The 14,184-nt window shown below is 34.8% G+C and overlaps 2 protein-coding genes across 4 annotated transcripts; both read left to right on the top strand.

Moving 5' to 3' along the window:
• gpalpp1 (GPALPP motifs containing 1) lies at nt 1-3,310 on the top strand. Of its 2 annotated transcripts, none has more exons than XM_039649634.2 (8): nt 1-225; nt 438-567; nt 810-938; nt 1,027-1,167; nt 1,312-1,570; nt 1,898-2,062; nt 2,248-2,349; nt 2,673-3,310. In XM_039649634.2, the coding sequence occupies exons 1-8, from the start codon at nt 141-143 to the stop codon at nt 2,889-2,891; spliced, it is 1,230 nt and encodes a 409-aa protein (XP_039505568.2). In that variant the 5' UTR covers nt 1-140; the 3' UTR covers nt 2,892-3,310. The 2 variants fall into 2 exon arrangements, with proteins under 2 accessions (XP_039505568.2, XP_039505569.2); XM_039649635.2 differs by having other exon boundaries at nt 22-225; nt 816-938.
• A 617-nt stretch (nt 3,311-3,927) lies between these two features.
• Nucleotides 3,928-11,998, top strand: gtf2f2a (general transcription factor IIF, polypeptide 2a). 2 transcript variants are annotated; one of them, XM_039649637.2, is made up of 9 exons: nt 3,937-4,135; nt 4,590-4,663; nt 4,760-4,778; nt 5,095-5,239; nt 10,342-10,389; nt 10,713-10,794; nt 10,993-11,092; nt 11,187-11,330; nt 11,500-11,998. In XM_039649637.2, the coding sequence occupies exons 1-9, from the start codon at nt 4,070-4,072 to the stop codon at nt 11,617-11,619; spliced, it is 798 nt and encodes a 265-aa protein (XP_039505571.2). In that variant the 5' UTR covers nt 3,937-4,069; the 3' UTR covers nt 11,620-11,998. The 2 variants fall into 2 exon arrangements, with proteins under 2 accessions (XP_039505572.2, XP_039505571.2); XM_039649638.2 differs by lacking the exon at nt 10,342-10,389 and having other exon boundaries at nt 3,928-4,135.
• Nucleotides 11,999-14,184: the final 2,186 nt, after the last annotated feature.

Raw genomic sequence — 14,184 nt, 5'->3', positions numbered from 1 at the left:
AACAGAGCTCTTATTTTGAAATTCACCCCAAATTCAAAACCGGAAATAAGGGAATGTGTTCATTCTTTCGTAGCTCATTTGTGGTTTTGTGAACAAATAAATGTCTGTTTTTATTATTTTTCTAGCACGATACTTTTGCTATGTCTAATCAAAACATAACTGGACCAGCTTTGCCACCGTCGATGGGAAAAAGCAAAAATGATGATTCAGATGAAGAAGACGCAAGTATGTTTACACATGCACGTTCGGTTGTAGTAACGTTAGCTGCTTTGTAAACTGCAATTAATTTGTTTTTACAAATGCATAACAAGGCTGGCAGCCTTTAGCTGTTTTTTCCCCTCTCCTGTCAATTTTCTTTTGCAAAACGGTTTAGGTCATTTAATTGTTTAGTATAGAGTTCAAATAATTGCACTATAAATTATAAATATTGCCTCCAGTCATAGGTCCAGCCTTGCCTCCACTGTATAAAGCTTCAGAGTCCTCAAGTTCATGTGAGGACAGTGATCAAGAGGAGGTCGTGTTCAAGAGAGCCAAATACTCATCATCTGGGAACCGGTCTTCTTTAAAGTATGATACTTGTTTTGTATTTGCAAAGTATGTACAGAAATGTTATTTCTCAAGTGTGGATACTATATGGGCCTTAACCTGATGTATCAAATATAAAATACAAAACATAAAATAAAAATAGATCAGAAAAATCTGACCATTGGTTAATTTGTCAGGCAAGTTAGTCAGTTTATCATCATTGTCTTTCAGGAAGAAAAAAAAAAAGATTTTCTCTCACTTTGTCATGTGTGATTCTCAAACAGCAACAGAGGCATCATGAAAGCTGATATGGATATAAAGCAAACTGAGGAGAAGGAGGAAGAGGAGGATGATGGTTTCTTTGGGCCAGCACTTCCCCCAGGATATCAAAAGCGAGAAAAGTCACCAGAAGTGTAATAAACATAAAATAATACTAGTACCACACGTGATCATTAACGATTCAAAAAAAAGTCTTGGATTAACTACATTTTGCATCTCCAGGCCACCTTTACTAGGACCTGCACTCCCTCCAGGATTCAAAAAACAAGATGAAGATGAAGATGGTGCAAAAGACGATACCAGGGGGCTTTCAGGACCAGCTCTACCCTCAGAATATCAAAAGCAAGACACATCTCCTGAACGGTAACAGGAATTAAAGTTAAACAAACATAGCAAACATATCTTCACATTTTGCTGTATAGAGTTGGTTGTATCACACACTGTTATTTATTCTAATTTTACATGTAAATGTTGATTGAAAACATTTTTGTTTTTTGGCTTTTCCAGCAGGCCATATGTGGTAGGACCTGCCCTGCCTCCAGGCTTTAAAAGACAAGATGAAGATGAAGCGGGGGGAAAAGAAGATGCCAGTGGGCTTTTAGGACCAGCTCTACCACCAGGTTATACTCCAGAATCGTCAAACAGTGAAGAAGATGATGATTATGTCATTGGACCCATGCCATCAAAAGGACCATCCCAGGACTCTGTGGCATTGGACTTTGAAAGAAGAGCTCAAAAAATGAAAGACAAACTTACAGGAGTGGATGTAAGTGCATTTTATGTAGTTTTGTTTTTCTTTTTTTCCCATTAATTCAATTAGTACAGCTGCATACATGTATAATATTTATAGTAGTAGTAACCAGTGTTATTTATATACTATTTTATTAATATTTTGAATTAGCTATTAGTTTTACACTTTCAGGTTTCATTTAATTGTTTTTTTTTTTTTATTTAATTTGAATATATATATTTTTTTTAGTTTTTATTTTGTATATACCCTCTATTTAAATATGCTTGAACAACAGTGAAAGACAGAAATAATTATGCTATACTTAATACAACATCAATAAATCTGTGACTCTTCTGTTGTTAGACTGGCCCAGAGGTGGTTTCCAGAGAGAGCTGGATGACAGAGTTGCCTCCTGAGTTGCAGCATGTGGGCTTGGAAGCACGGACCTTTAAGAAAAGATCAGGCCCTGAAAACAAAGACCGCTCAATCTGGACTGACACTCCTGCTGAACGTGAGCGAAAAGCTAGGGTGAGTTAGAGATTGAGTTCTAATATGACATGTGGAAATTGTTATGGAGACTCACTGTAGATTTACCAATGATATCATTTGTGATTTAAATTTTACAGATGAAACAAGCTTTTTTACATTTGGGTTTTGGAAAATAGGGATTTCAGGGATTGTTTGAAAATTCCCTTCTTGTTTGTCTTTCTTAGGAGCGACAAGAGGCTAAGGAAAAAGGTGAATCTGCCAAGGATGATGGACCACGTCTGCCTCAGAAAGAGCTTGAGATGGCTGAAAAAGTTTCAAAATATAATGTATGTTTTTTTTGTTTGTTTTTTTGTTAAAGACATCATAAATTAGTGTGTGTGTGTGTGTGTGTTAATTAATTGTGTGTATGCATGTATATGTATGTATACACTAACTGAAATATTTAAAGAACATATATAGAACAAGATAAAATATATAGAACAAGATAAAAATTCAAACGAATTCAAACTAATGAATAAAAACATACAATCATCTAAATGACACAAAAGTAACTCTGGACCTTTTGAATGCACTACACCTTTAGTTTGCCAGATGCAATTGTTACTGCTTGAATGTAAATAAATTGTTTCAATTGCTCATCTCTTTTCAGGAGTCCAAGCGTGGTGAATCTCTCATCAGTCTGCACACTAAGAAGATGAAGAGAAAAGCTGAAGAGGATGCTGACAAGCCTGTGGAGAGAAGACCCTTCGACAGAGACATGGACCTCCAAGTCAATCGCTTTGATGAGGCTCAGAAAAAAGCTTTGCTCAAGAAGTCACAAGAGCTCAACACGCGCTTTTCACACAGCAAAGACCGCATGTTCCTATGAGGAACATCAAACACATTTATCTGATCTTGTCAAGGACGCTGTACTGATTTGGAATCCTCGAAACATCATCATCAAAACATTATGAACCATGTTGATAATTATAATTATGTAAAAATTTGGAGGACTGACTTATACTCCTCAATTCGCCTTTTTTACACCAATGTTTAATTGTAAGTATTTGTTTTGAACAAAAAATATATTTGATTTGTGGCTTATAAAAGTTTTTAGGCCACCTTTTTTTTATTGTGCTTTAGTGTATTGGTGTTCATATTCAGTGATATCCTATCCTAACACCCTATCGTTTTATTGAATAATGGTAATAGTAAGTATTGTTCACCAGCGTGTATTTTCATATATGTTAAGAATATGACGAGTTCAGGACATATTTCACCTCAAAATGAAAACTTTTTGTATTGTTATTATTTTTGTCTCATTATTTAACAGTTTTCACCCCAAACTATTGTGACAATGCAAAAAAATAATCATTCTCATTACTGAATGCAAAAATGTAATTGTAAAAATTTGTCACTGTAGTTTTTGTTGTACTGCGTTTAATTTATATGGATTTAAATTTATTTTTTTCTGTAACATTACAATATTATTATATAACAGTAATGACAGTCAATCACCATTCATATTTAGTTGTTGCGATGCAAAGAATCATAAAAATCCTAAAAAAGTGTAATTTTTTTTTCTTTTATTAAATGAACCTTGTAATATTTTACTCTTTCTTTTTTATGCTTTCCTAAAATTTTCCCCACGAAAGCAAATTATGTAAGTAGGCCTATACAGGCTTATCTTAATTGTTTGTTGTCTGTTGTTATGATATTGCAAAGGTGACGCGTGAAATTTCCTTTGGATAACTTATTCTAAAAAAACATGTTCATTAACTATAAGTCAGTTGCATTTACTGCATTTTACTAAATAAAATGACAAAGCGATATCGAAATTCTCCTTCAAAAATCTATAAAATTAAACTATGTGGCAGCCATTAGGTGGCAGCCTAACTAAGTTAACTGAGATCTGTGTAGTGCTTCCGTTTTTTGTCCTAGCTGGCCACCGTACAACCAAATCTGTTGGTGATGTGCTAGCTAAAGTGCGTATAGCCAGAGCGTGGAAGAGGTCCATTAAATCCACATGAAATAATTAGAATATACAATTTTAAACTATTAACAATCATGTCAGACAAAGGAGAGGTAGACCTGACTGGGGCAAAACAAAACACTGGTGTATGGCTGGTCAAAGTAAGTGTTTTTTTTAAACAGCCGATGATGAACTGCTACAGCTAATGTCTCAGGTTTTATTTTTTTATTTTTTTTTTTTTTTATTGCAGAAAGGTAACATATACAGACAATAACAGAACATAAACAACCAAAACAAAAATAAATACATAAATAAATAATAAAGCATAGTTCACATTCAATTTTAACAAATAAGAGTATTACAAAACACCAGGGGTATTGAAGAGTGCATCATAGCATTGTAAATATTTCACAGATTTTTCATTTTCTAACAATCTTATTGAAGAAACGTAGGAATCAAAGTCATAACAAAATAAATTTAACATAGGAGATGTCTCAGGTTTTATTAACAGGTTTCAGCATCTACGGATAACGTCACCACGATTGCAATGTGATTTGTGCGTTGCAGTGCAATACTTGTTTTAATGCTATTGTTGGTTTTTAAACTTCTAAAAAGGTCCCAAAGTATTTATCACATCAATGGGCCAAAGCAACAGGGAGAGGTGAAGTTGGAAAGCTCCGAATTAGCAAGTATGTAACAAATCTTCATATATTGAGGACTACAAACACAACATTTATATTAAACATTTAACAGTTGTATTCACATAATTGTTCTTGTTCGTACAGGAATCAAGGCAAAGCTGAGGTAACTAGCATGTCTTTAAACATTATCCCCTGGTTTTACAGACAAGGATTAAGCAGCCTATAGTCTCAGAATAAAATGTATGTTTGAGTTGTTTTTATTGAAAGTAACTTATATCTTAAAATATGTCAGTACCATCGTTTTGTTTCAAGACACATTATAAAAGCTACTTAAATGCCCTCATGGAACTAAGCCAAGGCCTAACGTTAATCCTGGTTTAGCCCTGTCGGTGAAACCAGGTCTGATTATTTTATATTTGGGCTTGTGTGTTTGGGTGGAATCAGTGTTTTTTTTTATTATTATTATTATTGATTGACAGGTGTCATTCACACTCAATGAGGAGCTGACCACCATAGACACCATTGGGGAGAAGACTTCTATGGTACGAGCCCCTAGAGAGCATCCATTCACTCTGCAGACCGTTGGTGGACAGACTCTGGCTGTTTTTACTGAAAACTCTTCAGGTGAGAACCAGGATCTTACTGTGCTGAATCTCAAATAAAAAATTCTTACCCCTGGTTTCAGAGACCAGGTTTAAGATTTAGTCTCAGACTAAAATCCATGTTTGAGCTGTTTTCACTGAAAGCAACTTTTACTGATATATCTTAAAATACGTCAGTGCCATTGTTTAGTCGTAAGATGCACACCAGGGGCCTGTTTCAGAAAGGAGGTTAAGTGAAAACTCTGAGTATGTTAACCCTGAAATGAGGGAAACTCTGGGTTTTCCGTTTCAGAAAGGGAGGTAAGTTAAACCTGAGACAGCAGAGTAAGTCAAGCCCATTTCTGAAAGAGAGGTAACTTATACTCAGAGTCAGTTACCATGGTAACTTACTCCGTGAACCTAACCTGGTCGGGAGCAGGTTTTCTTCAGTAAACTCAGAGTTTCTTGCGGTCTCCTCCCCTTTTTTAAAGAGGAAGTGCTGTTAAACACCAACAATAATACTAAAATGTATTTACACATTCTTTAAGGAATATATATTGTTTGTCCATGGTTTAATTGACTAAATCTGTTTTGTAGCACTTTGCCAAAAAATAAAAGGATTTAAAACGTTTGCTAAACTTTTATTTGATTACCACCGTTTTTGATAATATATTTCTATTAAATCATTAAAAAAATTGGAATAAAAAACATTTTATAGAACTCACTTATTTTTCAAACATAATTTAATAAGTTATTAATGATAAAAAAAATAAGATGTTAATCTTATTCATAATCAATTATTGAAGTTAGTTGATATGTTTTATTGAACAAATGTTTAATTTATTTAACTGTCATTTTAACTGATGATGATAATAACCGTAATTTAAGAATGCAGTTTATATATTTAATAATTGTTTAATACCATAAACCGTGATATTTTCTGAGATGTTTCTCAACTCTCCCCACATGGGGGAGTCCCCCACCCCACCCCCACAAGTTACTCAGCAACTTTTACTCATGTTTTAAATTAACTACTTTTTACTTGAGTGAATTTTTAGACTGGTATTTTTACTTTAACTTAGGTAAAATTTTATCAAAGTAATAGTAGCCTACTTTAGGTTGAATAACAGTAAGTTTACTATATTATAACAGTAAGTTACTCTAAAATAGTTATGAATTATTAACTGACATCTTCAACGGTGTAGTTAGATTAATGTAATAATCAGGCTACTATCTCTAGAAAGTATTGGTCTACATATTACTAATTGCTAAATCTCAACCTCAACCACTTGATTAATACAAAGAGGAGAGACAAGAAACTGCACTTTTAATTCTTTCAAATTCACAATATACAATTGCATGAATTATTCTTGAATTGATCAAAGTGTGTAGAGGGAGAAGGTTACATAAAAAATATACCTTTTAAAAATGTATGTTAAATCCACTAATGTTTTATACTTAATTGGTTTATGTAGTAGCCTATTTAATGTAATTGCATCATATTTTATTTTAAATTACAGAAGAATTAAGAGTAATCCCTTTAATTAAATTACAATATTTAGATTACTTGGTAATTAATAAACACCTCTTTTTGTCTGGCGCTGTTGCCATGGTGACTCATAATATCTGTGCTCCATTGATAATGGCTTTTTATAGTTGTGGTGCAAGCGCTTAACTCAGAGTCGGTCAACTCAGAGTTGATTGAACTAACTCATTTCAGCTGTTCTGTAACTGAAAACTCAGAGTTTCCCATCTCAGGGTAAGTCAACTCTGAGTTCAAGCTTTAACTCAGAGTTGGTTGAACCTCCTTATTGAAACGGGCCCCAGTAAGGTGGTTGTTTTGTTTTTTTTTGTTTTTTTTACAAAGGGACCTTTGTAAAATGTACTTAAATGCTATAATTGATCAAACTAAAGCCTAATCCTGGTTTAATCTAAGCCCTTCCTGTGAAATCAGAAAAAACTGAAACAAATGCATTTAAAATTATGTGCAGTTAGAGTACACCATTTGTCATTAATTGATGAGAATGTTCATGTGTTACATTAGTGTCATATTGTAAAAACTAAATAAATAACATAATTATTATCATTTAAGCACAACAAATATAAACTAAAATTTGATTACCATTTTCAGTAATGCAAAGTGATATTATTTTTATTGATGACTCAAAAATTAAAATTATTGACTAATGATTTTATCATTATTTTTATTTAGTATTATATTTACATCTTTAGGTTTTATGTTTGCATACTTTTTTAATGATAAAATGTTCTTTTGTACACAATTTATGTCCAATTTAAAATCAGAACCACTGCACCCAAAAAGTTATCTGATACTTTTTAAATATTTGTGTACAAAGACATGTTAAGAATTATATAATGGTTGTTAATTACTTACTAATGAAAGTATTGTAGTATCACTGTTTTTTGTTAACCAAACGTTTGCTTTCAAACAGTTTATTCGGTAAGTCATGTTGTGCAATCTCTGGGATATCATACTCATGTACTTCAGTTGCCTCATACTCTCTCTTCCTCCAGTTCTTTGCAATTACTTTCTCTACTCTGTCTGTTCTGTGGGATGAATCAGAAATTAGGTTGTAATAGCATTCGTCTGGTCTCTGTTGCTGACCTTTGCCTCCCAATCACGTATGTGTGTGTTTTGATGGTAGAAGATGTTAGAATGGGCCTTTAAATATCGCTGGTTTTGGAAGCCAAATCTACTCATTGCCTTTATTCTTTGATTAACGTTGATTTGTTTTGTGTATAGCTTGGGTGTTGTGTGTGCATGTCATGAGCGACTAGTTGCCATCCTGATTGACTTTTTTTTCTATATATTGCAAGTGTTGAATCGGATGATTTCTTTAATTGTTCTAATGTGCTTGTGTGCCAAATTGCCTGGTCGCTTCACTTCTCCACCTGGGACTATTTCTTAAAAAAAAAAAAAAGAAAGTTTTTCAGAGATGATTGAGATCAATTTATTTTTTACATTTTTAGCTTGGTAAACTGTAAATGTACTTGGGGTGTGACAAGAAACGAGATCTCGTACCACGATGTTAAAATGTGACGATGTATTTCTTGTCAAGGGGAAAAGCTGTTGTGGCAAAACCTTATACAGTGCTTATATTATATTGTTCTGTCTTTTACTGCAGTGCAGCGCTTTAATATTTACATATTAGAACAGCTCCATTCACAGTAAATGCTGCTCCACTCGAACTCGTTCTCTGCATGTGCTGTTTGTTTGGGTTAATAATGTGCATTTGGAAATGCATAAAGTCTGGTGCACTTTTTGTTTCAAGCAAAGTGTTTCACTGTTATTATTTACATGCGTGTAGCGCATCTCAGCAGTTTGGTTACAAACTCCATCTCTTGCATATTTTGTGAGTTTGGGTTGCTTATAACGTTTATCTGGGAATGCAGTGTGCACCATTTCACCAGATTTGTAACGTGGCTAAGTCATTCTTAAACCCATGCCAACACAGGAGAATACATCAGTATGATTCTAAATGGATGAATTGTTGTTCATCATGATTTTTCAAAAAAAAAGTTTAAACCTTTGCTCAGTTTAAGAAATTTCTGCATTGCTGTCGTAAATTCTTCCATTTGATACTTTACTTGAACCAATTATTGCCTCATTGTTATATATGTATTTAAGTAATTTTAAAGATTATTGTTCACTTAGGTGTATTTATATTACCATCAAAAAAAAATGTCGATATAAAATAATCATTAGTGACAGCCCTAAATTAGTGAAAACATTTCAAAATGCTCCTGCATGTTTGTAGCCTGGCTAACACCTGACCCAATTCTCGTTGAGACTTGGGTCTGGGAACCGCATGTACATTTTTTCATATTTGAGGCGTGGTTTACGAATCCCCATCGCCATTTTATTGGGTGCTAAGAATGTCTATCAAATGCGCCTGTACGTAGCTCATAGCCAATCGTTTCAATTAGAAAAACACAAGTATTAGGTACAGTTTAACATAGATGTTGAAGTTGTTATTTGCATTGGAAATTGTTTGCGCTTGTACTTCACAAGTTTAAAAATTCTAAAAATTTATTTAATGTCTAAAGTGTCAACAACTTTAATCGGGTACGTGTGCACAGCTGAAAGTTATGCTACTAAAGCGGTAGCTGTATATTGATATTGAAAAGCAACAGAACTTGGTGGCACTGTGACAACCTCAGTAGGTAGTCAGGTATAATGACAATATGATATTAATAAATACCACTTACCATTTAGAAGTTAAATGGACTTCGTCGACAACGATGCCTAGCAGGTTGGTACTATACAACTCCATGGCTAACATGTCTTGCCACTTTGCGCTCAGGCCTCGGGACTGCCGAACAGAAGCAGATATTCCAAGGTTGACCGCCTCCTGTACCTGGTCCTCCATTAAGGCGATTTATGGCGAGACAACAATAACGACTGAGTTCTCGCGAAGTTTAACGCCAAAAGCGGCTTTTTTTTTTTTTCAAAATAAACTTGCATTCTAAACTACTTACAGCGATATCTAATGCTGCATCAAAAGGTAGCTTCTGCCTGGTGTGCTGCCATGTTGAATCCATAGAAATAAACAAACCACTTAGGTGTGTCGCATAGATGTCGTCATCGTCTTGCTGCTCCCTCCCCGTTCTGTGATTGGTTCCCTAAATGATTTGAAAATCTGGACCATGGTATCCAGACTGCCTTTTCAGCGTGAATTGAATCGCGCTGCGGGAAGGCAGCATGGGGAAACCCAGACTATGATATTTGTGCATTTTATGACTTTCAGTCAAATAAAAAACACACATTTTTACTGGCATCACCGAAGATTCCTTATAATGTTAAAATGCCATCTTATTCTAGTGAACCCAATTCACATCTATCGTCACACCCCTAAAATGTACTGTTTAGGACTATTCTGATATTGTCATAGATATAAATCTACACAGCCCTGAAGACAGGGTAGGGACCTGTTGTGTTTTTTTTTTTGATCAATCTCCTCATTGGTTTCTGATTGCTCAGAGGTTCTGTGTGGCTTGTTGGTTTGTGTATTTGTGCGTTTGCTTTCGCTGACTGCTGTGTGAGAAGCTGGCGTGAGGCTTGGCCTGCCGTGATTACTTTGGCATGTACCCCCCCTCGTTCTCATGTTGCCATCCCTCTTATAGGGCAGTCAGATGCCGAGGCCAGCGGCTCAGGTACAGGTACAGGCCCAGGTGAGTGCTCACCGTCGCCCCCTGCTTGAGTGGAGGTCCGAGAAGGACCTAGTCAGGCCCTGTTCTGTTTATAATGGTCTGATGGCCTTTGACTTGACAATCATCCAACAAAACATTAATAATAAATATTCCTTTGTATGGCCTAATTTATAGTATTGAATTGGTGTATTGAAATTTCCACTGCCTGGATTGAGAGACTGTAAAGAACTTAGTGTTGCGTCTCTCTGCTGATGTAATGACTGAGCAGTAATAGGCTGTGTGTTGCAGCAGAGATTGCTTCGATACAACTGTCACTGAGTATTAATGTCTCTTCTCTCTCAAAGATAAAATTGCACTGGAAGGATTGGTGGTGCAGAGAGCTGAATGCAGACCGGCCGTCAGTGAAAACTACATGAGGCTGAAGAAGTATGTTCATATATGCACACTAGCTCTGTTACTAAACCTGTTGAGCTGCTATTGAGGCCAGTTCACTCCAAGAATGATAACTGTCTATAACAGTAAAAAATGCACACAATAACATTTTGTTTATTAAAGCATGCGCTGTAGTTCTGTTGTCCACCACTTTAAATGTTTAAACACAGTCAATTTTGTGTTTTGTTGCAGACTGCAGATGGAGGAGTTGTCTAAACCGCTCAGGTTCTCTCAACAGCTCGACAAAGCCGTTACCACCAACTACAAACCTGTGGCTAATCACGCATATAATGTATGTCAAACTTTTGAGTCCTAAAACAGATGTAAGTATTGTACTATTGATAGTTGATGCACTCTCTCTCTCTCTTTGTTTCTGTATTTCTCAGCTGAATTATATAAAGAAAAAGAAAGACGAAGGGAAGAGGGCACGTGCAGATAAAACTCAGGTGTTGGACATGCTGTTCTCCGCCTTTGAAAAGCATCAGTATTATAACATTAAGGATCTGGTGGACATCACAAAACAGCCTGTGGTGAGTTACGCTATTTATACATGGACGTTTAATTTAAAGCATCTTATAGCATAATTATTTCTTCCAAAACATTACTTTGCTCTTCTTTATTCTTTCTGACCCTAAACTTTTGAATGACAGTGAATGCTACAAGGCTACCTATAAAAACTCCCTTTTTCATTCTCCACAGACTTATTTGAAGGAGATTCTTCGGGACATTGGCATATACAATGTCAAAGGCACCCACAAGAACACCTGGGAGCTCAAACCGGAGTACAGACACTACCAGAGCGAAGAGAAGAGTGACTGACAATTTTCACCAGTGGACTCTTTGTGGTTCTGAAAACCTGAAAAACAAACATCCCCAATTTTTTTTAAGGATAATTTTTGTTCTTTTTAAAGGTGTATCATAAACCTGTGGCATTTTACAATGCTAAGCAGTTTTTATTAAGCTTGTTAGATTGAGGAATTCCCTTGAGACAACAGAAATATAACTATTCAGTTGAAAAGAACTTCCAATCCTCATCACGTGTTGTGTATAAAAAGTAGATGTTGATGTTTTTTAAGAAGACATATTGATAGATTAATTGTAAACAGTTGTTTTATTCAGATTTAGTTTTCTGATTGAACCACTTATTTTATATAGTATTTCACATTCATTTCTTGAAATAAAGGTTTTTGTACAAAAATCGTTTTTTTTTTCCTTGTTGTATCTTTGCACACATTGTGACTTTTTTGATTCACACAGCAGTACTGGGATGAATGTTAATTAATAATCAAAGTATTTAATAATTTATTGTGATTATTTAAAAATATATTAGATTAATGTTAATGTCCTTTTATCCTCAGCTAATCACAGAGTAAGAATGTACCATGAGGTTTCTACATGATCCCTACCATGTATATATTGATGGAGAATTGCTGTCATGGGAATTTGAATTGATATATTTCATTTGAAGTGTGAGCATTTTGAAAGCAAAAATGTATGTCATTGTGGTCATGAAAAGGAGTAATAATGCATCAAGAAACATGAAGCAGCTTATTACCACAAACAAGGTCATTATTTGGGCTTTCTTAGAAGCCACAAGGATCTTAAAGTGAATTAATTATGAACTCATTTTATACCATTACACTAGACACAAATATAAGGCTTGGACGATAATATTGAGCACACCTAGCTATTCTACTTTTAGACAATTTTCCTAGGTGAGGTTAGACACAAAATCTATAGGGTAACTACTCCGATGTTCCACTTTAAAATCATAATTGTGCAACTCTTTTATATGTTTATCAAGGATTCACCTCATTGCTTTCGCAGACATAAAACACACCCCTCTTCAAAAAAAGCAAGCATTTGTTTCCAATGCGCATCTGGAAAAAACATTTACTGACCAATTCACTTTTATCACCACCTTTCATTTAGGAGGTCAAGCAGAAATGTAAGAATAGCAATATCCAAGCATTATAAAGAATAGTTTAAGTACTAAAACAAATGCTTTACCATCAGAAAAAATACAGGATAGGTCTATTTAAGGAATTTTCTGTTGTGGAGTTGATCACTGCTTGCTTTACTTTTATTTACAAGCACAGACATCAACAGCCCACATTTTGATGTGTTAAGGACCTTTTCTTGTATTTTAAGGCTTGATCCTCACTAAATCCTGTATAACTTTATTTTCCACTTCACACTTTAAGGTCTTTAGGGGAAACTGGGACACTTTTTCCCCATTGAGATGACTGGGAAAACCCTGAATTTCCCGAATTAAGCCTAGATTAACATTTCTTCATATTATGAGCTACAACTTCTGCATAAGATAAACAGTATTATAACATCCTAGCTATTTTAATTCTTATTACTGGTTCAAATGGATGCAGCTGTTCGTTGTATAAATGAAACAAATACCCAAAGCATGCCATTTAAATTTTTTTTCCTAATATACCTTTGTTCAATTTTCTTTGCATTAAAATGAAAAGACTAAAGGCCTGTTCACACCAAGCACGATAACTATAAAGATAAAATTCTAAAAATCGTTTTACATATTAAAGAATAACAGAGTTCACACCACAGCTATAACGATAAAGATTTGAGGAACGATATCAGGAACGCTATCATTGGGATCACTTTCAGAACTATTTTTTTTTCCAGCGGTCAACGATAAAAGACTAACAACCAATCAGAATCCATTCTAATTTAAAGATCTCGCGCATTTAAAATGGCAGATGACATTGCAGAGAAGTTAACGTTAATCGTCGAGGTACAAAAAAAAAAAATCCTCCACTGTTTGACAAGTCAAACCCACTTTTCAACTATGCGTTAAAAAAAGATGGATATATGGAAAGCAATCGGTCGTATCCTGGGAATAAACGGTGACAAGTATTTACAATGAGATATGCAGTTTAGCATAGTGTTAAAGTACCTCAGGTAGGCTAGTACCCAGCGCTAGTTAACAACATTGCTGAAGTTGCAGTGAAAAAGGTGTTGTATACATTTATCCCATCATTGACTTCATCAGATAAATCCTGTTAGATATTACATAGACTTGCTAGATTCACTGTTTAGGTGCACTCCCAACTCCTCTTGTCTTTTAAAGGATAGCATGTACCCAAAAGCGCCTGTTCTTTTTTTTTTATATTTGTTTGTAACGTAAAGCAGCAATCATCCATTTTCGCTACTTTGAAACCGCAGCACGGGCACGTGCTTAGAATAAAAAGACTGTTATCGGTCATTGGTGTGGACGCATAAATAGTTATCTTTATAGTTATTCTGCTTAGTGTGAACAGGCCTTAAGTGTTTTAAGAGCACCTCTTCATTTTTAGTTAATCATGGAGAAAAGGGAATTGGATTTTAAATGATCTAATATGTACTTCTATATAT

This window comes from Pimephales promelas, chromosome 6 (assembly GCF_988280905.1).
Source record: "Pimephales promelas chromosome 6, fPimPro1.hap1.1, whole genome shotgun sequence".
Classification (NCBI taxonomy): Eukaryota; Metazoa; Chordata; class Actinopteri; order Cypriniformes; family Leuciscidae; genus Pimephales; species Pimephales promelas.
The sequence above is the reverse complement of the archived record's forward strand: the minus strand, read 5'-3'. Positions and strand labels throughout refer to the sequence as shown.

Excerpts from the sequence above, each read along its gene's own strand:
- gpalpp1 (XM_039649634.2), top strand. The coding sequence starts at position 141 with ATGTCTAATCAAAACATAACTGGACCAGCTTTGCCACCGTCGATGGGA. Across the intron at positions 1,168-1,311 it reads CAAGACACATCTCCTGAACG|CAGGCCATATGTGGTAGGAC; the intron begins GTAACAGGAATT and ends TGGCTTTTCCAG. Across the intron at positions 2,063-2,247 it reads AACGTGAGCGAAAAGCTAGG|GAGCGACAAGAGGCTAAGGA; the intron begins GTGAGTTAGAGA and ends TGTCTTTCTTAG.
- gtf2f2a (XM_039649637.2), top strand. The coding sequence starts at position 4,070 with ATGTCAGACAAAGGAGAGGTAGACCTGACTGGGGCAAAACAAAACACT. Across the intron at positions 5,240-10,341 it reads TTTTACTGAAAACTCTTCAG|GGCAGTCAGATGCCGAGGCC; the intron begins GTGAGAACCAGG and ends TCCCTCTTATAG. Across the intron at positions 10,795-10,992 it reads AACTACATGAGGCTGAAGAA|ACTGCAGATGGAGGAGTTGT; the intron begins GTATGTTCATAT and ends GTTTTGTTGCAG.